This window comes from Sprattus sprattus (assembly GCF_963457725.1).
Source record: "Sprattus sprattus genome assembly, chromosome: 20".
In the NCBI taxonomy this organism is placed as follows: domain Eukaryota; kingdom Metazoa; phylum Chordata; class Actinopteri; order Clupeiformes; family Clupeidae; genus Sprattus; species Sprattus sprattus.
This window is the reverse complement of record NC_137918.1, coordinates 25,711,711-25,735,415: the sequence shown is the minus strand read 5'-3', so window position 1 is coordinate 25,735,415 and position 23,705 is coordinate 25,711,711. Positions and strand designations below refer to the sequence as shown.

Below are 23,705 nucleotides of genomic sequence, written 5' to 3'. Positions count from 1 at the left end.
GTGTTTGTGGTTCTGGCTCCTCTGCCCTGTGTCTATCTGCTTTCACATGTCAGACAGACAGACAGACAGACAGATACAGGTCCAAGTGTAATGGACATTTAACCGAGCACAATGCAAGGAGACTTACATTTTGTTGTGCTGATATTTTTACATGGAAAGTATAGTTTAATGAACCTGAATGGAGCTTTAATTCTGACAGACGTGTTTGCCTGTGTTCTTTTAAACCACAGAGGAACAGGCACAATGATCCCACTATATTTCATGTACACTTTGACTCTCAATAGGGTGGAGCTCTTTCTATTAGTCTGTGTGGCTCTTGCCCAGTGGAAAAAAACCTTCTGTGTTTGGGAGTTAACGAAAGTAAACTTTCCTGTTTGTCCAGGTGTAAATAGATTTCATGCTGGTTAGGACTGTTTCTTCAGTCAGGAAAACTAGGTGTATTGAAATGAAAATGTGAGTTGGTGATTTACTTGATCTCTATGTACTTTTGATTATCAATTACTATTTTCTGTTACTTGTAGCACTATGCCAGCTTGAAAATAATTAATTATTTATTGTACCAATTTAGTGCTATTGGAGAATATTCCACTAATTTACCATATACTATGTCATATCAATAACCAAAATGAACACATGTATTATAATACTACAACTATCCACATGTCTAATATCAAGTTCCAGAACTGTAACAAATATGTAAGTATCTGTCTTTAACAGGAAGTGACCCACAACAACAGGGTCCAAAATGAGTCAACATGGCGGCTCTGCGGGTGGACATGGACATACAAGGTGAGGAGTGTGTGTTTGTGTGTAGGTGTGTGCGTGCATGTGCGTGTGCGTGTACGTGTGTGTGTGTGTGTGTGTTTGTGTGTTCGTGTTACATCGCAGTAAACTGGCGCCCAAGCCTTCACTCATCGAGGCGTCACGTTCATTAACATTAAAATGGTCAGCCAGACCTTCATGTCTGCAGACCTTCACACCTTTCATACCTAGGTAGACCACACTGTTCCCCATCCTAACATGCCCCACATCACACCTTGAACCAGACCCCGAGACACATATATCATGCTGAGTTGTGTATTTTACCTTATTAAGACAGAATGTAACTTTTATGCTATACATGAAGGTTTAGGTTGTACAAGATTCAGGTTGTACGATAACATTACTATTGTACTAGTGTAAGGCTCTATTTTACTAGTGTAAGGCTTTTATTTGCAGGCTAAAAATCATTGGATTGTAAAAGACACTTGGCCTTAGTTACAAGAACTCTGAAGTCATTAGGTGGGGGGTCAGTTTATGTCTTACATTTGTTGACTTTTCTCTTTTCTGTCTCTTTTTTTCTCCCTGGACCTTCTCCACAAAAGGGTTACTTCTATTTTCCTGCCCTCAGTTTAAGGGTACTTAGTATTGTATGGCATTGTTAAATGATTTCTTTGTCATGTTTGGATTCATTTGAATGGCCTTAGTCAGATAATTACAGTGGACTCAGTCCTGCAGTGGAATAGATCAGTTTTAACATACATAGATCTCTGAAACATGGAAATTCTGGTATGCAGATAACACCCCTGAGGAGGTGACAAACCCCTCCTGAGAGGTAACAATATAGCATTAAAAGAACACAGGCTGAGTTCCTAAATTGAGTCAGATAAATTAAGATAGGGCCTTTAAATAAAGTATTTTATTTCATCAAAGCAAAGAAATAGAAATGCCCCCTCCCAGTTCTGTCATTGGTCTGGAAAATAGTTCTGTATACTACTAAATATTATTCCTGTTACCTAGACTGATTAAGATTGCCAAGATAGGGTCTTTTTTCTAACATGGGCAGTTGTGCTGAAAATATTAATTCTCTACTAATGAATACTATTACTGTAACACAACTCCATGAAACGCTGACTGAACAAGTGATTACATTGAGTTGAACCCAGGGGCGGACTGGGACAAAAAAATCGGCCCGGGCATTTTGAACCAGACCGGCCCACTAAATTCGATAACACACCTTTTTAATCTCGAATGTCTACACCAACCAGGCTTATAGCTAGCAGGGCGTCTGCCCTATAGTCTACTAAAAAATAAGAAGAAACGGGACGCCCTACTTTTAGGCAGGACGGCCTAAAGACGCCCTATTTTTCTCCCGTTTTACCTGTTAACTTCGCTGAATGTGATCAAAATTCACCGTTTCAGTCGCTTCAGTGCTTAGCGAAGTCTAGAATCATACATATGACCTGCCAATTAGAAAATACAAATAGCATTGCTGTATTCCCGCTACAACAACGTTACATCATGATTCCAACGAAACATTGATTCACGGGCTCGCAGAAGCTCCAGAAGACAGCTGTCTCACCGCACGTCACTGAACCTACTACTGTATGAGTTCAACAAGAGTTTGTGTGTTAAGGTGGTGGTCTTAATTAATCTAAATGCAATACACATCATACACTTTAAAGCTTTGTTCAGAATACGGAGGTATAAGATCGGTCGATATTTTCCATGAAAATAGCGACTGAAGAACCCCCTGTTCTCGTCTCCGAGAGGACAGGCTGTATTGCTCCCTTTTCTAGAAGGGAGTCTATTTCCTCCTGTAGGAAACGCGCTTGATGAGGTGGCATTAACGTTTGAACTACGCCCCTGAACTTCGGGGGGGACGGGAAAACTGGAGCGTATAACGGGCTATCATAATTCGGTATCTGGACAAATTGGCATATTTTCGGAATACCAGGGTTTGGGAATACTGGGCTTTCGGAACAATTGACATGGCACCGCGCACCACTCAAACACACAACATAGAGTGTAGGCTAACGGCTGGCTGTTTCAGAGTACAGTAGGCTGAGGGCTAGCAACAGCTACAGACTTGTCTTGTATTTAGCTATGCAAACGAACTTGGCCATAGAACATAGGTTCTAAGTCAAACATATTTTAGAGACGTTTTAATTCATGATCAGTAAGCTTACCGTAGGTCGTTGTATCGTATCTCCCTGGCTGTAGCCACCAGCACTGTCATCCACGGGAGCTGATGGCAAAGTTTAGCTAAAGGTAGAAGGTGTTTGCTGATATGATTGGACGAGACCCTAGTCACTCAAGAAGACGGCCAATGGGCCGCAGACTAGCGTGCGCGTGTCAAGCATGTCAAGGCCATGGGCCACGCTGTTTACCGTCCTAATGCATTATGTAGGCAGGTCCAAATCGAAAGGGGTTTGTGTTGGGTCAGCCCAGGGGATGCGATTGGGCCAGCCCAGTGTCAGTAGGGCCGCTGATGAACTAATTTCGTGGGCCAGCCGGTCAGACCATTATATGGGGAAAAAAATAATAATAAAAATTCGGGACCATCGGCCCATATTGCACCCCGGCCCAGCGGGCAAACGCCCGGTATGCCCGATGGCCAGTCCGTCCCTGGTTGAACCATTAACACAAAGACAAAACATAACATAGCTCATAGAGGAATCAAATAATGAGCCAGTGACCTAATGATCATGACATCACATTTCCTCAAGAAGAACACAGTCTTTAATGAGTTACTACTGTATGATGTGTTTACTTCTCTGAAGCCCAGTGGATGAGAGGCCAGACTCTCCTGCACCCAGCTGTGTGTCCATGAAGAGTGATCGGTCAAAGGATGAAATCCTCAACTTTAGTGAGGGACACAGTCATCCTGATCCCAGGTAAGGACAGGTTTCAATCTAGAAACAGAGTTAGTCTCCTTTTATACATTCACATTTCACTTCAATTCAATTCACTCAATGAAATTGTCTCAAGGGGCTTTAAAGAGCCCAGGGTCTGAACCCCCCTAGTGCTCAGTGGTTACAGGGGCAAGGAAAAACTCCCTGTTAACAGGAAGAATCCTAGAGCAGAACCCGATAAGGGGGGGGGGGGGGGGCATCTCCTTGGAATCATCCAGGTAGAGAGGTCGATATAGAAAAAAAGAGGGGTGGTGGTTTCAGTCCTGCTGCTGAGTACATTAGTTTTCACACAGCAGGGTATGAGAGCAGAGAGTTCCTAAATTAAGTGGAGTCAAATTGATTAAGATTACCAAGAAAGGGTCCTTTAATAAAGTCTTTTATTTCAGCAAAGAAATATAAATGCCCTTCCCAGTTCTGTCGTTGGTCTGGAAAATGGTTTCTTACACTATGTGGTCAAAATTACTTACAGACAACTGGAGTGGTACTGCAGATTTATTAACGATATCGGGAGCATTGTTACAAGCAATCCATGTTCATGAAATGTCCCACAACAGTGCCCATCAGTCTCTGGGCAAACTCATGTCTTATACCTAAAACCCCTCCCTCGTACTCTTACACTGTGGCCACCTAGTCCTCCACTATAGATAAGAGTATTTACATAGGATCCCCTTACCCCAAGCCTTGAATAACTCTCTTAGCTCATCAAACCTTACCCAACAGGTCAGACAGAATACATGGCCACACTCAGTTACCAATTCAATTGATGTTATACTATGGAATCCTATACTAACCTACTTAATTAAATGTGAAACATATATTTTTTATCCCACATTCCCCCCTTGTGGTACTATAGTACCACACCTAGAGAAACTATATGTATCATCATTACATTTGATTACTAGCCTTAAACACACATAATAGCAAAACATGGTTACAAATTACTTCCTCCAAGTTATCTAATTATTGAAATGTAACTCCATATTATACATAGAAAATAAAAGAAATAACAATTACTCATGGAAATAAAATAACAACATGAAATTCCAATTGCCTATCTATCATTTAAACCAGGTTTTTTCAAAATAGGGTCAGACTCATTGTACACTTCTGTTACTACCATATTTCCTCTCTCTCATTATTTGGGACTTCTTTGAATGGAAAAACATTTTCATATATTTCAGTTGGCACGGGACTACTTTGAAACGTGTAATCATTTCTGTCAGCTTTCCAAAATACATTGATCATACCACTGGCAGTATTGCCAACATTGTGGTGTGCCAATCTGTACTCAATGGTTCCAAAATTAGTATTTTCCCCACTAAATTAGTATTTTTCCTTAAGTGAAATCTGTTCTGCGGTAATGGGTTCCACGTGCAAAAGTTTGATATGTACTTGTAAAAGAAACAATATTTTGGCATTCAGCCTACAAACGTAGACTTATTTGTAGTCTTTAAGATCACTTTTTGAGAAGGCGTCTTGTCTTCATCACGTGAATTTGGCTGTGTCATAGTGTATTTTGGCAAACCTTTTATAATGTGGTGGAAGTATCTCATATTTTATAAGCTTCTGTACACAAAATGCAACCCTTATAAAATCAAATCAAGGCTGAACAGGTGACCTTCTCAGTCGTCATGCCACTGGACTGGTTCTCAAAACCCATTGACAGCAGACTCTTATTCCCTTGGACTTTGGTGCTGGCTGTTTTTTGTTTAATGGAAGACATGTGTGTCTTAACATCATAGAGTCCACTGTGGGCAATGCTAAATGTGGACCGAAATACTGTATAGTGCAAAAGGCATGACTGGTAGACACAGGACTTTAATTAATATAAGTGTATTCTTTGGTTTAACTCTGGGAGAAAGTCTGTTTCCTAGGAAATGGCTTCTTCTATTTTTCCCAGCCATTTTTTTAGATTATAAAGTTTGCATGCTATATTTAAAAACTTGAAATGAGAAAAAAATGAGAACTTGTTCGTCCACAAGATTGTGCTAAATGAAAAGACTCAGTAAGGCAAATTGAGCGAAGTAAGAAAGGAGCTCGATTAGATGGAATACCGTGACCGCGAAAGTACTGCTCGACAACGACCACAAGAGCAGTGACAGCGGTGCTCGTGTCAGTTTTTTGCCACGGGAATAAACAAATGCGGTCTGTTCCTACTTCAGTCTTTTTTGTCTGTTCATTTAGCTCACTCTTTTGACAGAAATATACCTCTATTCGAATGGAAATTCTGCGTTAACCATTCGTATTTGTATTAGAAAAATATATATCGCTCGAGTCAAGAAAGTTTTATTCTTGATCATTAGTTTAATGATTGGGGTTCCATATTACTGAGCAGTAGTTGATTAAAAAAGAAAACATCGCAGAAACGTACCCAAATATGTTGGTGACGGCCATTTGTAAAATAAGAGCAGATGCAACAAGGTAACTTTATCCATCAACGTCAAAAGTAAATAGTCTTCAAAACGATAAAACACATTCCCAATCGCCTGTGCGCACTTAAATAGATAACAATGAACCAAACTCCCCTATTGGTTTCCATGTCGCTGCAGCTATAATATCGACCAATCAGCACAAACGTATCACGTCGGTCAATTTAAACAAAAATGGCGCCCTCCGCGTTAGTAAGCAGGAGGCCAAATCATGACACATTTTTGCTTATTTCTCGAGTTACCGCAAATATTCTATTCAATAAATAATATTGCAAGTTGACCCTAAATTCGTATGAATGAGTCATTATATTCGTATCGCCGTATTTCCACCACATTTTCGTATTAGTACGGCTCAATTCGTACGAGTTGGCATCACTGCACTGGTTTTACCACATAGAATAAGGAGAAGATGGATCCGCCAATCACTAACTACCTTCCACCAGACAAATCTAGTCTCAGATAACATCGTGACCCACTCTCTTATCAGGTCGTAAACATCCCTAAAGTTAAGGGGTTTCATAGACTCCAGTTTCTGTTCATGTTGTTTTGGCATGGAAGGCTAAAACACAGACTTTATTCGTTTCACACATCAACAAAACCAACACCAACATCTTGTGTTTTCTCAGTTATTAAAAAACTCAAAAATAAACCTATCCCTAGTCTTCAACAGCAGAGCTGACTTGGGTTGTAAAGACCCGCCTCAGGTAACTGTCCAAATAAAATGAAACAAAAACAACAAACTTGTAACGGGTATCTAGCTAAACTGAGAAAAATACTTTGATGTGGTGCTAGTGATACTTATGAATCTATCCTGACGTCTGTATTCTTTAGCCTCCTGTAGATTGTTTGCCAATCCTTTCTTATTGCCAATCCAATTCAGTTTATGCATTGTTCCGGATTTTTCACCCCTCTGAAGTGTGACAGATGTACCCAAGTGTCTCTTTCAGCCCTCCTCACAGTCGTAGATGTAGATAACAGTACTTCAAACAGTCCTCGCCAACGCTCTTGATCCCAATTCGTCCTTCCTTAAATCTTTGATCAGAACCCAGGCTCCTGGCTCAACTGGGTGTGTCCTTTGGAAACTTTGTGGAAAGGCCGACGCCACCTATTGAGACACAAAAGACAAAGCAGCAATCAGTCCTCGCATGTAACTAGTCATTCTTATATCTACATCCTCTACGTTAGGTGGATTAGTAAACCCTGGAGCCGGCAGAAGACGTCCAGTCAAAATTTCAAAAGGACTGAGCCCTGTTGATCTTGAATGAACGGCCTCTGAGGAGATGAGCTAAAGGAAATGCAGTCACCCAATCCATCCCTATTGACACTGTAATTTTAGTCAATTTTGCTTTCAAAATTGAATTAGTTCTCTCCACAGCACCTTCACTTTGTGGATGTTATGCACAATGGGTTCTGAAGTCCATTTGCAATTTCTCAGACAGCTTTTTAATAATTTTGTTGACTAAATGTGCTCCATTATCTGAGGTTAGTTTCTTGGAACTCCCCATCTAGGCACAACATCTCTCATTAAAGCCTTTAGCCACTGATATGGCATTTGCATGCTTGACTGGATAACATTCAAGCCATTTTTGAAAACATCTCCACTATGACCAAACAATATTCATATCCTCTGCATTTGTTCAATTAAATGAAATCCATCATAATTCTGTTCAAATGGATTTTTCAGGTGATGGATGATGCCCTTCCTTATACTCTCATTGTAACAATACATGGCTGCTACTGTATTGAATCCTGGTGCAAAATACATTTTGTATGCTACAAACATAGCATTATACATACTGTAATCCCATACCTCCCATAAATAGGGTGACCATAACCCCATATTCAAATGTTTTTCTTATACCCCCCTTTGCACACTGAAAATCAAAGTGTGCACAAAGCAACAGGGCTAATAACATGTATGAAGTTACCATGTGGCCATCATAGCACCTTCATATTTTATCATGCCCGCAGTTTATCCCCTTTTTTTCCAATGGATCCAATAAACTAGTTTCATCACATATTACAGATTTGCCTTTTGCCAAATTCCATGCTCACACCAAGGTTATCATTTCAGCTGCTTGAGCAGAAAAACTTCCTGTGAGGGTGAGGGGTGAGTTTATCATTTCAAAAGGATTCCCTACAGAGCACCTGTTCCCCCCCTTTCCGGACTCCAGTTTCATAGATGATCCATTAACAAACAAGATTAAATCAGGGTTAGAGACAGGTGTTTCAGAAATGTCAGGTAAATCACCATTCTCTGCTATCGGCAGCAGAGAAGCTGGATTAGGTTATGTGCAACGTGTAAGGGTCAGATGGGAAAGGGTTAATATCACATGCTGATAAGTTAAGAGACTCGCCGGTGTAATATGTGCAGTTTTTCTTTTTTCTTTTAAAAGCAATGAATGTACTTTATGTGGGACGTGAACAGTGAGTGAGTGCAACAATACTATGTCTGCACAACCTAACACTGCACTGGCAGCCACTGCAACTGCTTTTAAACAAGAGATCATTCTTCTTGCAAATTCTTCTAGATCGAATTGTTTAGATAAGTATACCACAGGTCTAGATTGCCCCCCATATTGTTGACATAACACCCCCTGCATGTAACCTAATTTCTCACACACAAACAAATGAAATGGCAGGTCATAATTAGGCAACCCCAATGTTGGAGCTGATACTAGCGCCTATCTTAAATCAACAAAAACTTTATCAGAGTTGTCAGTCCAAGTCAATTAGTCAGTCAAGGTTTTACAATTATTTGCACATGCTTGGAGAGGCTGTGCCCTCTCTGTCTCAGTTAATATCCAAGCACAAAATGTCTCAGAGTTGCTCTTTCCTCAGCAGACAAAGTTAAAGTCTCTTGCTGTTGTAAAGAGGAAGGTTCAGGCTTTACAAAAATATGTCTTTGTACAATTAAGGAGCTCCATTTTTGAAAAAAGTATGCCTCCAGAGAGGATGAATAAAACAAATCAGGGGTATGTTGAATGGACACCCAATTATTAGCATGTACACATGCTTTAACCAAAAGTCCACAATCACACCATTCCCCTTTTGTTTTTTCCAAAAGCACGTGGGGAGAAAAAATTGAGTTTGCAAACAAAATATCTCAGACCAGGTTTCAGGCCTACTACAGCTGCAGCGTAGCTTTTGGTCATAATAATAATGCCAGCTATGTCAATATTCTTTAACTAGATGATTGACTTGGTACCTAAGTATTCCGGATTTGTGATATCTGAGAAAGAATTCGTCACACACTGCAAAACACTCTGGAAGTTCCTTATCTCCCTGGACCAAGACTGGTGACTTTAAAGCTCCACTTCAAGTTGGGCAAGTTATCTGATAATACAAACAAAAGGGACCCCTCTAAACCAACCCCATTATGTGTGAGTGAAATAGTAAGCTGTAGTTTACACATTAAGTCTCGGCCCAGTACATTTTCAGGGCAAACACTGCTGAGGATGAACTGGTGTTGTAATGCATTGTGTGTTCCTATTGTAGTAATATTGGAGTAAAAACTGACTTTGCTATCCACTGACCTGATGCTCCCATAACGTTCACTATTCTGGTACTTTTCAATGTCATACACTTCCTACTGTCCTTCTTTCCTAACTTACTAATATCTGTCCCTGTATCAATCAAAAAAGAAAAAATATGTACATTCAAAGAGAGAGAGAGTTTCGGCTGGGCTGCAGCATCCAGACAATCCAATCAGTAAATCCGAAGTGTCAACAAAAGGTCCCAGGGCCCAAGGGCTGACTGTTGTCCTCTTCTCACTCCCTGTCCTTCCCTTCCCCCCTTGCCTCCTCCTTTTTTCCCACTTGCTTGAAAGTGCTTGAAATTCATCTTGCTTCTTTTGGTCACTCTTCTCACAATTTTTCAGCATATTATAACAGTTCATTGGGAGGTGCAGTACTCCAAGTAACAAGATAAGTCTTAACACAGTCCATAAGCTCTTTTTTCCCTCCTAGGATGAAATATTGTCTTATCAATGCTTTCTCCTGTGCTGCATTTGTGGTCCCTCCTCCATGTTTATTCACTGTCTGTGCCACTCTTCCCAAGACTTCTCTAGCTGTTTCTTTCAAACCTTAAATTGGCCCTTTTTTGTCCAATCTTCAGTGGCTGTATAACAAGTTTACAGTTCAGTATACAAATCAGCCAATGCTTGTTGCTATCCACTCCTGCCCCCCTTTTCTTCCTTCCCAGTCGCCTGCTGTGAGACTATGTTGGTCTGGGGACAGTGGCCTGTGCAACAGCAGCTGGTTGTGTATGCTAAGGGGGAGGCCGTGGCACAGATAGCTGGAGTAACTGAGTCTGAAATGATTTTGGGAATACCTGATGCTGAAGTGATTGAGGCAAAAGTGGCTGGGGTGACAATGGATATATCACGGCCCACGTAGCATCCTAGTTGGGAGGTCTGGGCTTAACAGGGAGTGTGGCTGTTGGTTCTGGTTCATTCTTCTGAACATTTCTGCTGTAATGTCTGTAGTCCTCTGGGCAGCCATTTTCCCTCTCTCTTCTGTAAAAAAACATTATTTCCCTCTGCTCTCTTTCTTTTCTCTTCTCTATCCATTGCTTCCTTCTCCCATTTCCCATACACTTTCACTTTCCATCATAGCCCTACCTTCTTTTTACTTTCCTACACTTACTTTTCATTCTTTCCCTCTAAAGGAAATTTCCCTTCCTTAATCAGTTCTCATCTACACATTCAGGTCCATATTTTTTATACATGTCCCTCAAACATCCTGGTCTCTCTACTCCTATAGGTGTGTTAATAGTTTTGCATATTATTCCCCATGTTTGCAGTGTCCCATTGATATTTTATTTTTTTTCCCCATTACCTCACGCCTAAATCAGAGTAAAGCAAAACAAAGTGTGACAAATTCCTTATCAAATACCCCACATTTCCTACCAGTCTATTTGGCAGGAAATATATGCATATCTTCCACCTCTCTTTAGGCAGGTCAAAACTCTCTGCTAATACCCCAAGCAGGTATTCACTTCTATACCCCTCTCTTTGGGCACGTATTCACTCTACCAACCTTTGTGATAGGTATTCAATTCTCTAGGTATTCAGTGCACATATCAACCCTATTTAACTAGCATGTGTTAAAGTAAAATTAGGGACTCACCACAGTTGTCTGTGACCACCAAGGAATGGTGATACCGTATCCAGGTCACAGGAGGAATTCCTCTGGCCAGGCTGGGTGCCGCTGGAGCATGTCTTTGTTGCTATCGACGGCCTTCTCCCAAGATCAGAAATAGATCTCCCTTCATCTGTGTCGGGTCCTGGGCCTTCGGTCTTCCTCGCTGTTCCTCGGAGATAGGTATCCCACTTCTGACACCATTTATGTGGTCAAAATTACTTACAGACAACTGGAGTGGTACTGCAGATTTATTAACGATATCGGGAGCATTGTTACAAGCAATCCATGTTCATGAAATGTCCCACAACAATGCCCATCAGTCTCTGGGCAAACTCATGTCTTATACCTAAAACCCCTCCCTCGTACTCTTACACTGTGGCCACCTAGTCCTCCACTATAGATAAGAGTATTTACATAGGATCCCCTTACCCCAAGCCTTGAATAACTCTCTTAGCTCATCAAACCTTACCCAACAGGTCAGACAGAATACATGGCCACACTCAGTTACCAATTCAATTGATGTTATACTATGGAATCCTATACTAACCTACTTAATTAAATGTGAAACATATATTTTTTATCCCACAACTACTTAATATTATTCCTATTACCAATCACAAGTGAAAGACTTAGATTACCATGATAGGGTCTTTTAAATACTGTAACAAAGCGCAAGTGATCTGGAAACGTCTTCATAAGGGAACCTAGGCAGTTGAGCTGAAGATATTATTACTCTACTAATGAACACTATTACTGTAACAAAACACCATGAAACGCTGATTCAAAGTGTAAACTGCAAGAGAGCCATTGTCACACACAGAATAACAGGATTGTTTGATTAAACAAGTGATTATATTGAGTTGAACCATTAACACAAAGACAAAACATAACATAACTCACAAAGGAATCAAATAATGAGCCAGTGACCTAATGACTGTGACATCACATTTCCTCAAGAAGAACACTGTCTTTAATGAGTTACTACTGTATGATGTGTTTACTTCTCTGAAGCCCAGTGGATGAGAGGCCAGACTCTCCTGCACCCAGCTGTGTGTCCATGAAGAGTGATCGGTCAATGGATGAAATCGTCAACTTTAGTGAGGGACACAGTCATCCTGATCCCAGGTAAGGACAGGTTTCAATCTGGAAACAGAGTTAGTCTCCTTTTCTATATTCACTTTTCAATTGAATTAAATCCAATGAAATTGTCTCAAGGGGCTTTAAAGAGCACAGGGCCCAAACACACAGTGCACAGTGGGCACAGTGGTTACAGGGGCAAGGAAAAACTCCCTTTTACAGGAAGAAACCTAGAGCAGAACCTCGTAAGGGGGGGCCCATCTGTTTGGAGTCAGCCAGGTAGAGCGGTCGATATAGACCCTTTCGCCGTTGGTAAACAATGCTCAGCGTTCTAGGTTGCGCACGCATTCTGGGGGCAAAAGAAATGGCTTAAGTTCATACCTGCGTTCGCTTTATCCTAATGATTTCGGAAGTTACGTTAATACATTGACATTAAGTTATGGAATCCAACTTCCCGATCCATATTAGATCACGGATTGGATAGTTGACCCATCAAAATGGACAGATATTTATACATACTTAATAGAAAAACCCAGTGTTTACACAAAAGATACATTACGATCATTCAAGTCACTCGATGCCTATAACTACGTTGTCTGCGGGCATGTCCACTCCAGGATATTAAGTATTGCGACCTCAATGATGATTTCTGCGTCCTAAAATCTGAGGTGCTACCAAGCCAAGGACAAGGAACAAAGACAATAATGTATAAACCATGTGTTTTTATCAACAAACCCACCAACGCTACCGCTTCACGTTAAATTGTACATGCATGGCAATAAGTCGACCTTATCATAAACGTTTCATCGTCAAGGTTTACGTGTGGGAACTACATAACCATTGCAACCAGGAGACACAACTGTAATGTTAGCGACTGAGGGCTGAGAAGCCCCCCCCCCCCCCCCCCCCGCTAATATTTACACTCTTTTAAGTCTCCTGTACGTCCAAGCCCAAACCTATTCTTGAGCTTTCAAACATTTTCCAGGCTATTTGGCATCTAACAATAAAAGCCTTGTAACTCTTATTTATGCTACAATACAACTTATATTTGTTATGATAGCCACATTTAGTATACTCGTTTTTGTCTTATACCATTTTTTTTCTGACATTGCAGGCTATAGGGTCTTGTTGCAGCCATGCAGCAGCAGTGCTGTTAAAGATTGAGCTCTATGTTAGGATGGGGAGGACAGAGAGGGCTTCTTGTACATCAGGAGCATGTAAAACAACACAAGCCTGCATACAGTGTGAAAAGCCAGACTATGGTAAAATGATTCACTGTGTCCAATGTGACAGCCACTTCCACTACGGCTGTGTGCTCAATCTTCAACAGAGTGCAAATTTAAAGAAAGCAGTGAAAGAGGTAAAAAAAAAAAAGCATGAGCTTAAGACAAGGTTCAAATAGTTTAAATTTAATAAAGACAGTATAGTACATAGTCATTTATTTGTCTGAATATCATTTGTGGATTACATTTATCAGCAAACACAGTACATTTTATATCATTTGGAAACAACAGACTTGCAGAGATTTGTGAGGGCACCACACACATTCACACATTACCTATAGTAAATAGGAGGTCAACTTGTGACACTGGAATGACCGATTGTAAGATTTTAAAATTCTTCCACCGGCCAATAACTCTTTCTATGTGAATTCTTACAAGTGAAAGTTGTCTTGATGTGTCAACCTAATTAGCTGGTAGTTGTCTTTTTCCTTCGGTGAAATTTGGAATAAGCAGGGTGGCACCATACGCGGCAAGCTCTTCTCTAATTAAAAGCCCCTATCAGCTAAAATGTCATCTGTAGGCTCCAAAAGATCTAAAAATCGCATTGATTGGTAATCTGCTTGTCTGACACCCGGCCACCCGAACCTGGGGATAGAAAGGATATGGCCCCGGCGGGTGTAATGCCAACTAAATACTTAACTGTATTGTGGTGTTTATATGTAGACCATGTCTGGGCCTGGGCAGTCAAGTTACTAGGTCTGTCAATGAAAAACTTTTGGGCATGTTCTTTAAAACAGCAGTCTGACTTGGCCACTTTATAAGTGGTTTCAACACTTTAGCCATAGAAGGTAACCAGGTTCTCAAAATGTATGATATTGTGCTGTTCGATACTTTAAACCTAAATGCTATGTCAGTGTTAGTGAGACCCAATCTAAGTTTCATAAGCACAATCAGTAGGTGATCTCCCAGGGTACGTATTTCAGTAAACTTTTCTACATTGCCTTTTAGTTTTTTCAATAACCAGTCAAAGATTATAGTAGTTATTCCTGTGAGAAAAATAAACTGTACACTGTTATTTCTGACTGAGTGGTAAGAATACTTGTTGTTCTGAAGCTCTTCTATTAGCTTCTTGTTTTCATTTTGGATTTCACCAAAGTCTTGGTGCAGGCTCACATATTCAACCTGAATCTGTTCATACATGTGCCTCAGATTGTCATAATCTTTCTTTGGGCACATGGCATCCTCTTCCAATGGGGCTCATCTTCAACTGTAAGACATTAATGTGAAGACAGGAATTATAAGTTTTACTGACAACACATGTAAAACACAAATAATGAGTAGCACAAGAACATTTTACATGTTTGTTTGAATTGAAAAAGGTGTTCTCACCAGGGCAAAGATCTGTAGTCAATAGGGAAGGTGATTTAACAGATCTCTCAGATAGCAGTTTATTCCTTTGCAAATCTGTAAGATTAGATTGCACATAATAGAGGTAACTACTGACTGCCATTTCTCTCAAAGCTTGCAATACAGAGCAGGCGATGTTACCTTGGATAGCTAGCTTTGATGCCATAAATTAACATCACCTGCTCTAGTTTTCAGGCACTGTTGGCTGCTAACTTATCAAGAGCAAACACGCCTTACCTCTCCAATTTAGCTTCAGGTCTCTGGCGAAGGGACAATGTCGGGGCTTTCGTAGTTAATTGAGGCTTCTCCTAAGAGTAAATTAAGCACAGACTCAACCCACGATCATTGTATGCATTGTATCATTGTAGGAAATGAATAGATGAATGTACTATGAACTAGCTAACATTAACGGTTAGCTAACGTTAATGGTTAGGTATCGTTAACGTTAAGTTAACCTAAAATTGCCAGGCTAATATAAGTTAGATATGGATAACATTAGCTATCTAGGGAGCTGTTTTGGCCAACTAAGTTCTCAGATTTAACTAACACAATTTCAAGTCAGCTAACATAAACAAAATTCACTTACCGGATATAAAATGTGACCCACATATGCGTGCATTTTTAATGATGTCTTCAGTCCAGTCCACTGGTTTTATAGCTTGAAGCCACAATCTACGCCTGTTTGCATTAAACAGTCTTTTCCCCGAAGGAATGCGGTAGAAATTGAGACCTTTTTTTTAGTTGACCTGTTTTGGCATCCCACAACACAACAAGATGGCATTTTTTTAACGAAGAAACCGAGACGAAGAAATCCTTAGCTTTATCTCTCCAAAATCCTCTTGCACTGTCACTAACTATGGCTAAAATTGCCGCTTTTTTGCCTCCAGAATGTGTGCTCTTAACGTTTATGACGTAGGTCATAAAAGGGTCTATAGAAAAAGAGAATGGGGGGGGGGGGGTGTTTTCAATCCTGCAGCTGAATAGTTTTCGCATAGATCTGAGAAACATGGGAATTCTAGCCTCCGTGGGCTTCAGGTAACTCCCTCAGGAGGTGACAAAACCCTCCATTTGTCTCTATGAATGTGTGATCCCTAGCAGTAAACACCAAATTCCATGTGATTAATTATTTTACAGTCAGGTACAGTACCTTGCATAAGTATTCACCCCCTTTTAAAAAGACTGACCTCATTCAACAGAGGTCTAGCCAATTGGTGCTAGAAGTCTAACAATTAGTGAAATGGGGATCAGTGTGCAGTTAATGTGTCTCAAGTGATTGTAGTATAACGGCACCTGTGTTGTTGTGAAATGATGTCTTTGTCATGTTTGGATTCATTTGAATGGCCTTAGTCAGATAATTACAGTGGACTCAGTCCTGCAGTGGAATAGATCAGTTTTAACATACATAGATCTCTGAAACATGGAAATTCTGGTATGCAGATAACACCCCTGAGGAGGTGACAAACCCCTCCTGAGAGGTAACAATATAGCATTAAAAGAACACAGGCTGAGTTCCTAAATTGAGTCAGATAAATTAACAAGATAGGGCTCTTAAATAAAGTCTTGTATTTCATCAAAGCAAAGGAATATAAATGCCCCCTCCCAGTTCTGTCATTGGTCTGGAAAATGGTTCCTTACACTACTAAATATTATTCCTGTTAGCAAGCGCAAGTGAAAGACTTAGACTGATTAAGATTACCATGATAGGGTCTTTTGAATACAGTAGCAAAGCGCAAGTGATCTGAAAATGTCTTCAGAGAGAAACCTGGGCAGTTGTGCTGAAAATATTAATGATCTACTAATGAATACTATTACTGTAACACAACTCCATTAAACGCTGACTGAAAGTATGAACTACAAGAGAACCATTATCACACACAGAATAACAGGATTGTTTGATTAAACAAGTGATTACATTGAGTTGAACCATTAACACAAAGACAAAACATGACATAACTCACAGAGGAATCAAATAATGAGCCAGTGACCTAATGACTGTGACATCACATATCCTCAAGAAGAACACTGTCTTTAATGAGTTACTACTGTATGATGTGTTTACTTCTCTGAAGCCCAGTGGATGAGAGGCCAGACTCTCCTGCACCCAGCTGTGTGTCCATGAAGAGTGATCGGTCAATGGATGAAATCGTCAACTTTAGTGAGGGACACAGTCATCCTGATCCCAGGTAAGGACAGGTTTCAATCTGGAAACAGAGTTAGTCTCCTTTTTTATATTCACTTTTCAATTGAATTAAATCCAATGAAATTGTCTCAAGGGGCTTTAAAGAGCACAGGGCCCAAACACACAGTGCACAGTGGGCACAGTGGTTACAGGGGCAAGGAAAAACTCCCTTTTACAGGAAGAAACCTAGAGCAGAACCTCGTAAGGGGGGGCCCATCTGTTTGGAGTCAGCCAGGTAGAGCGGTCGATATAGAAAAAGAGAATGGGGGGGGGGGGGGGTGTTTTCAATCCTGCAGCTGAATAGTTTTCGCATAGATCTGAGAAACATGGGAATTCTAGCCTCCGTGGGCTTCAGGTAACTCCCTCAGGAGGTGACAAAACCCTCCATTTGTCTCTATGAATGTGTGATCCCTAGCAGTAAACACCAAATTCCATGTGATTAATTATTTTACAGTCAGGTACAGTACCTTGCAGAAGTATTCACCCCCTTTTAAAAAGACTGACCTCATTCAACAGAGGTCTAGCCAATTGGTGCTAGAAGTCTAACAATTAGTGAAATGGGGATCAGTGTGCAGTTAATGTGTCTCAAGTGATTGTAGTATAACGGCACCTGTGTTGTTGTGAAATGATGTCTTTGTCATGTTTGGATTCATTTGAATGGCCTTAGTCAGATAATTACAGTGGACTCAGTCCTGCAGTGGAATAGATCAGTTTTAACATACATAGATCTCTGAAACATGGAAATTCTGGTATGCAGATAACACCCCTGAGGAGGTGACAAACCCCTCCTGAGAGGTAACAATATAGCATTAAAAGAACACAGGCTGAGTTCCTAAATTGAGTCAGATAAATTAACAAGATAGGGCTCTTAAATAAAGTCTTGTATTTCATCAAAGCAAAGGAATATAAATGCCCCCTCCCAGTTCTGTCATTGGTCTGGAAAATGGTTCCTTACACTACTAAATATTATTCCTGTTAGCAAGCGCAAGTGAAAGACTTAGACTGATTAAGATTACCATGATAGGGTCTTTTGAATACAGTAGCAAAGCGCAAGTGATCTGAAAATGTCTTCAGAGAGAAACCTGGGCAGTTGTGCTGAAAATATTAATGATCTACTAATGAATACTATTACTGTAACACAACTCCATTAAACGCTGACTGAAAGTATGAACTACAAGAGAACCATTATCACACACAGAATAACAGGATTGTTTGATTAAACAAGTGATTACATTGAGTTGAACCATTAACACAAAGACAAAACATGACATAACTCACAGAGGAATCAAATAATGAGCCAGTGACCTAATGACTGTGACATCACATATCCTCAAGAAGAACACTGTCTTTAATGAGTTACTACTGTATGATGTGTTTACTTCTCTGAAGCCCAGTGGATGAGAGGCCAGACTCTCCTGCACCCAGCTGTGTGTCCATGAAGAGTGATCGGTCAATGGATGAAATCGTCAACTTTAGTGAGGGACACAGTCATCCTGATCCCAGGTAAGGACAGGTTTCAATCTGGAAACAGAGTTAGTCTCCTTTTCTATATTCACTTTTCAATTGAATTAAATCCAATGAAATTGTCTCAAGGGGCTTTAAAGAGCCCAGGGCCCAAACACACAGTGCACAGTGGGCACAGTGGTTACAGGGGCAAGGAAAAACTCCCTTTTACAGGAAGAAACCTAGAGCAGAATCCCGTAAGGGGGGGCCCATCTGTTTGGAGTCAGCCAGGTAGAGCGGTCGATATAGAAAAAGAAAATGGGGGGGGGGGTGTTTTCAATCCTGCAGCTGAATAGTTTTCGCATAGATCTAAGAAACATAGGAATTCTAGCCTCCGTGGGCTTCAGGTAACTCCCTCAGGAGGTGACAAAACCCTCCATTTGTCTCTATGAATGTGTGATCCCTAGCAGTAAACACCAAATTCCACGTGATTAATTATTTTACAGTCAGGTACTGTATGTTCATAATCTATGAATGTTTGAATGTTTCACATGTTTTCTCTAATGTATCTGTACCAGTGACAATTCTAGATGATTTAACATGGGGTGGCAAGTTGAAATTCAAGGATGGCATATCACACACACACACATGCCTGGTGCCTATATGTATTTATTCATACAAATCCAGATAGTGAAAACAGACAACAGCAATGTGTTGCCAAGAGTCTAAACCTTTTCTTGAAAAAAGTCCTGATGTCCTGACCTTTTCTCTTCATTTTTGGGCCCTGAAACTGCAATATTACTAGTTGTTAAAGGAGTTCAGTCTGATACTGAACTACTGAGGTGCCTGAGCCCGGGGAAGGCCTGTCCGACGCGCTGGATGTTAAGCGTGCTAAACTCACTTGCTTTGCCCTGTGGTAAACAAACGCCTATGGACAAATGTTGTCGTTGTAATCCAAAGGAGGTCAATTTATTCCAGTAAAGCATTATTCCATCGCAGTTCCCACATTGCAATACAGAGTGCCGCGCACAAGCGGTCAAAAACCCTTTGCCCTTCCGGGTCAAACACCTACCAGCAACCTTGTATGTGCTACCTATATACCTGACGCAAGTCATGGACATGCGCCACCCGGTGTTACATACAAGACATTACGACGTACATACAGACCAGCATTTTGGCTCTTACACACCGGCCCCTAATTGATGATGGCCAACAGACACAACAATTCAAACTAATTAAAACAAAGAGCCACAATGTTGCAAAATACCATGAGAAAATCAAAAAAATACCTTCACATTCATACCCCACACACTAAACAAAGTTTGGTCACAGGTCTATCAATGACATTAGACTTTGTCTGCAACTTTACAGAACGTACCAGGCCCTGTTTATCAGAAAAGACTTCCAGTACCCTGGCTAGTGGCCAAGAACCACGGGGAGCTGAAGCGTCCATAATGACAACAATATCTCCAGCCTTCAAACTCCTCTTTTTGTCATTCCATTTTTGCCTTTCTTGAAGTAAAGGCAGGTACTCCCTCAACCACCTCTTCCAAAACAAGTCCGAGAGGTATTGCACCTGTCGCCACCTCCTTCTCACATAGAGGTCTTCCAACCATGCTTTCCACTGGCTTAAGATGTCAGGTGGCAAGGCATCATCCCATGCACATCTTCTTCTGCATAGTTCTTGTTGCATCACCTTTGCAGGCAGTGCCACTGGCGCCAGGAAACCTAGAGGGTCATACACTGAGCAGATGATTGACAGCATACCACGTCTGGTAAGTGCCTGTTGCCTCACTTCGATCTTAAACTTGAAACAGTCAGTTTCTACGGACCATAGTAAACCCAGAGCTCTCTCCACCGGCAGATTGTCTCGATCCAAATCCAATTTCTTTAAATCCTTAGCCCTTCGTTCCTTTGCGATGGCTTGCAAGACGGCGCGGCTGTTGCTAGTCCACTTCTCCAAGACAAAACCTCCCTTCTGGCACAGTGCAGTTAGGTCCTGAATCATCTGAATAGCATCCCCTTCAGTGGCTGAACTTTTCAAAGAGTCATCCACGTAAAAGTTTTTCTTGACAGCTTGACATACGTTGGCAGAGAACTCAGACTGATGATCATCAGCACTTTTCCTCAGCGCATAGCTTGCACAGCTTGGAGAGGACACGGCACCAAACAAGTGAACGGTCATCCTGTGTTCCACCAGGTCGGTAGTGACGTCTCCGTTTGGCCACCAGAGAAAACGGAGGAAGTCCCGGTCTTCCTCTGCAACCTTTACCTGGTGAAACATGGCTTGTATATCGCCCATGAATGCTACAGGTTCCTCTCTGAACCGAAACAGGACTCCAAGCAGCGAGCTGGTGAGGTTAGGGCCCTGAAGCAGCTCCTTATTCAAGGATGCACCTTGAAACGTGGCTCCACAGTCAAACACAACACGAAGGGTTCCTTTCCTTGGGTGGTGGACAGGGTGGTGGGGGATGTACCACACTCTGCCAGGTTCACCTTGAAGCTTCTGCTGGGGCACAGGCTCTGCGTAGGTGTTAGTGATAAGGCCATTCACATAATGAGCATACTCCTGGTGCAGGCTTTCGTTACTCAAGAACCTTGGGCCTCATTCTCGACAGCAGTTGGGAAGACTTTCCGAAGGATTTCAGAAGGAACTCCACTTCGGAAACATTTATGAAAACATTTGCATTCTCGTTATTTTTTTCTTCTGTGCTTTCTTCTGAACTTCAGACAACTTTCAGAACTCGAAATAGCAGTCGTAACTCTACCGGAATCTTCTCAAATGGGATTCCACGGGCCATCTTGTGGTTATTTGAGGAATCGCGTTGAGGAATGACATTTGAAAAAACTCCGTATTACAGTAAAAGGGTTAACGGGCGAATTTGTGAGAACCCGTTGGTGATTGCGTTCACGTCAACTCTACAGACATCCTCGGATTAAAATAATTATGATAATAATAAATACGAGAATATTTGTATCATTGACAATTACGTTTCACATTTATAGTCATAATTTTACGAGGTAGTGTTTATTGTTACACTAGGTCTATATGGCTCTAGCTTGACTGTTCTCTCCCTTGTACGTCACTTTGGATAAAGGCCGCGTCTGCTAAGAGACTGATTGTGAATGACATGAACACTGCAAATGTAAGTGAATAAATAAATAAACACTCAGCTCCATCTCTAAGACCTAGACATGAATTCATTGCAAATTATACTACTACTGGTGGCCAGTCTTCACCCCTATGGTGGCCATTTTGAACGGCAGGACGGACTACTATTTATTCTCCTACTTGGGACCGGTCTTCACACCTATGGTGCCTATTTTTCGATTTAAAAAAAAAAAGTGACTACTTAAATGTGTTTTACGGACTTCGGACGTTCAACGTTATACAATATCTCCACCTTATTAATGAACACCTGTTACGAGGTGGATTCGGGAGATTGCGACAGCACACGTTTCTAAAATTGCGTCTCCTAATAAGGAGCTGGCAGGGCGTGTATGTATGCAAATCCACTTTCACGAGAACGCGCATCAATCTAAGAAGCTAATCGGAAGGAACCCAGCTGAGAAGACTTCGGCTGCTTATGAACACATTTTCAAGCGTGCGGGAATGCAGCGGAAACGTTTCTCTTACGTTGTTTTTGCGAAGTCGTGTAAGAAACATTTCTGAAGAATTACAGAAAAAGGTCGAGAATGAGGCCCCTTCTTTTTAAGCCCTGCATCCTTTGCTTCACGACGGCCAAGTTATTAGGCAGAGAAACGTCTTTTTTCTTGAAGGGCAACTTCAAACAGTACCTTCCCTCTTGCAGCACTGCTGAATCCTCCATGATTTCCATAAATCTGATGTCGTCCCGAGACATTTCCCTTTCCTCTGCAGCCTTCTCACTGAAGTCATGGTTGTATTGACTGACAAGCAGGTCTTCGAGCCTTTGCAGAGAGATGTGGTTCACTGTGGTTGAGGATGATGATGCATCACTGTTTCCACTCAGTGGGCCATTAACCACCCATCCCAGCACTGTCCTGATGGCGTATGGGCCATTCTGGTCGCTATTGATGACCTCCCAGGGTTCTAATACCTTGGGTGCATTAGTTCCAATTAACAGGTCAACATCTGCTTTCACACTTGGGATGCGCACCTTTGATAGATGAGGCCACTTGGCCAGATCCTCTGGCCTTATCATATTACCCACAGTGACTGGCCTTTCTTTCTGTGTGAATACCTCGGGGAGGGTATAGTAGTCGTCACTGTCCGGATTGGACACCTCCAGACCTGACACAGAGTATGCTGAGACAACCCTTTCTTGCCCCATTGTGCGCAACATGAAGTTTGTTCCTTTGCCTGTGATGTTCAGCTTCCGCATCAGATGTTCAGAGCAGAATGTGGCTGAACTTCCAGGATCTAGAAAGGCGTAAGTTGTAATGACATGGCCACCCTTGGCAGACTTCACCTTGACAGGAAGGATGGATAGCACACTCTGGTCCTTACCGGCCCCTGCGTGTCCACATGTTTGAGGAGAGGACTGTTGCTGGCCTGGTGAAGCAAATAACTGTTCCTGAGTCACTTGTTTTTTAATGTGCAGCACAGTAGGGTGAGATTGTCCACAGATTTTACATGCCAAGCGACTCTCACAGTTCCTGCTCATGTGGCCGACGCGTAGACATGCAAAACAAACTCCCTTTTGCCTCAGGAAGAGGATCTTCTCCTTGTGCATTTTTCCTTTGAACTGCATACACTCCTCCACAGGGTGGTGCCGATCACAGAAAAGGCACTTAGCTTCCTCAGTGTGCTCTGTGCTCAATGGCTGCTCCTTTACGTCATGAGACAAGTCTTCAGTCACAGCAGCAGCAACGATGTTACCCCTTACATGGCTCCTGGGTTGAGAATAAAACCTTAATGGTGGTCTTGGTGCAGAGGCAGTAGGTGCGTCCTGTATGTCGCCAAACAGAGGGTCCGATAGGATTTTGACACGGCGTTCAATAAACTTAACCAAGTCCTTGATGTGGGCTCGGTCATGAGACCTTTCCATGATGTCATGAGCTGTAGTTCTCCATTGCTCTCTCATCTTAAATGGCAGCTTGGAGATAATGGCCCTCATATTAACTGGCATGTCCAGTTCCTGCAAGTA

At 41.6% G+C, this 23,705-nt stretch overlaps 1 protein-coding gene across 1 annotated transcript in view; it reads left to right on the top strand.

Annotated features, from left to right (window-relative positions):
- Positions 1-755: 755 nt before the first annotated feature.
- LOC308381703 (uncharacterized protein) overlaps positions 756-23,705 on the top strand; it is a gene marked incomplete at both ends in the record, with an annotated part of 115,380 nt that continues 92,430 nt past the window's right edge. Inside the window, 5 exons of the mRNA XM_080859284.1 lie at positions 756-789; positions 3,548-3,656; positions 12,259-12,372; positions 17,024-17,137; positions 18,523-18,636. Coding sequence (XP_080715410.1) covers positions 756-789; positions 3,548-3,656; positions 12,259-12,372; positions 17,024-17,137; positions 18,523-18,636 — 485 coding nt within the window. The remainder of the gene's footprint in view (positions 790-3,547; positions 3,657-12,258; positions 12,373-17,023; positions 17,138-18,522; positions 18,637-23,705) is intronic.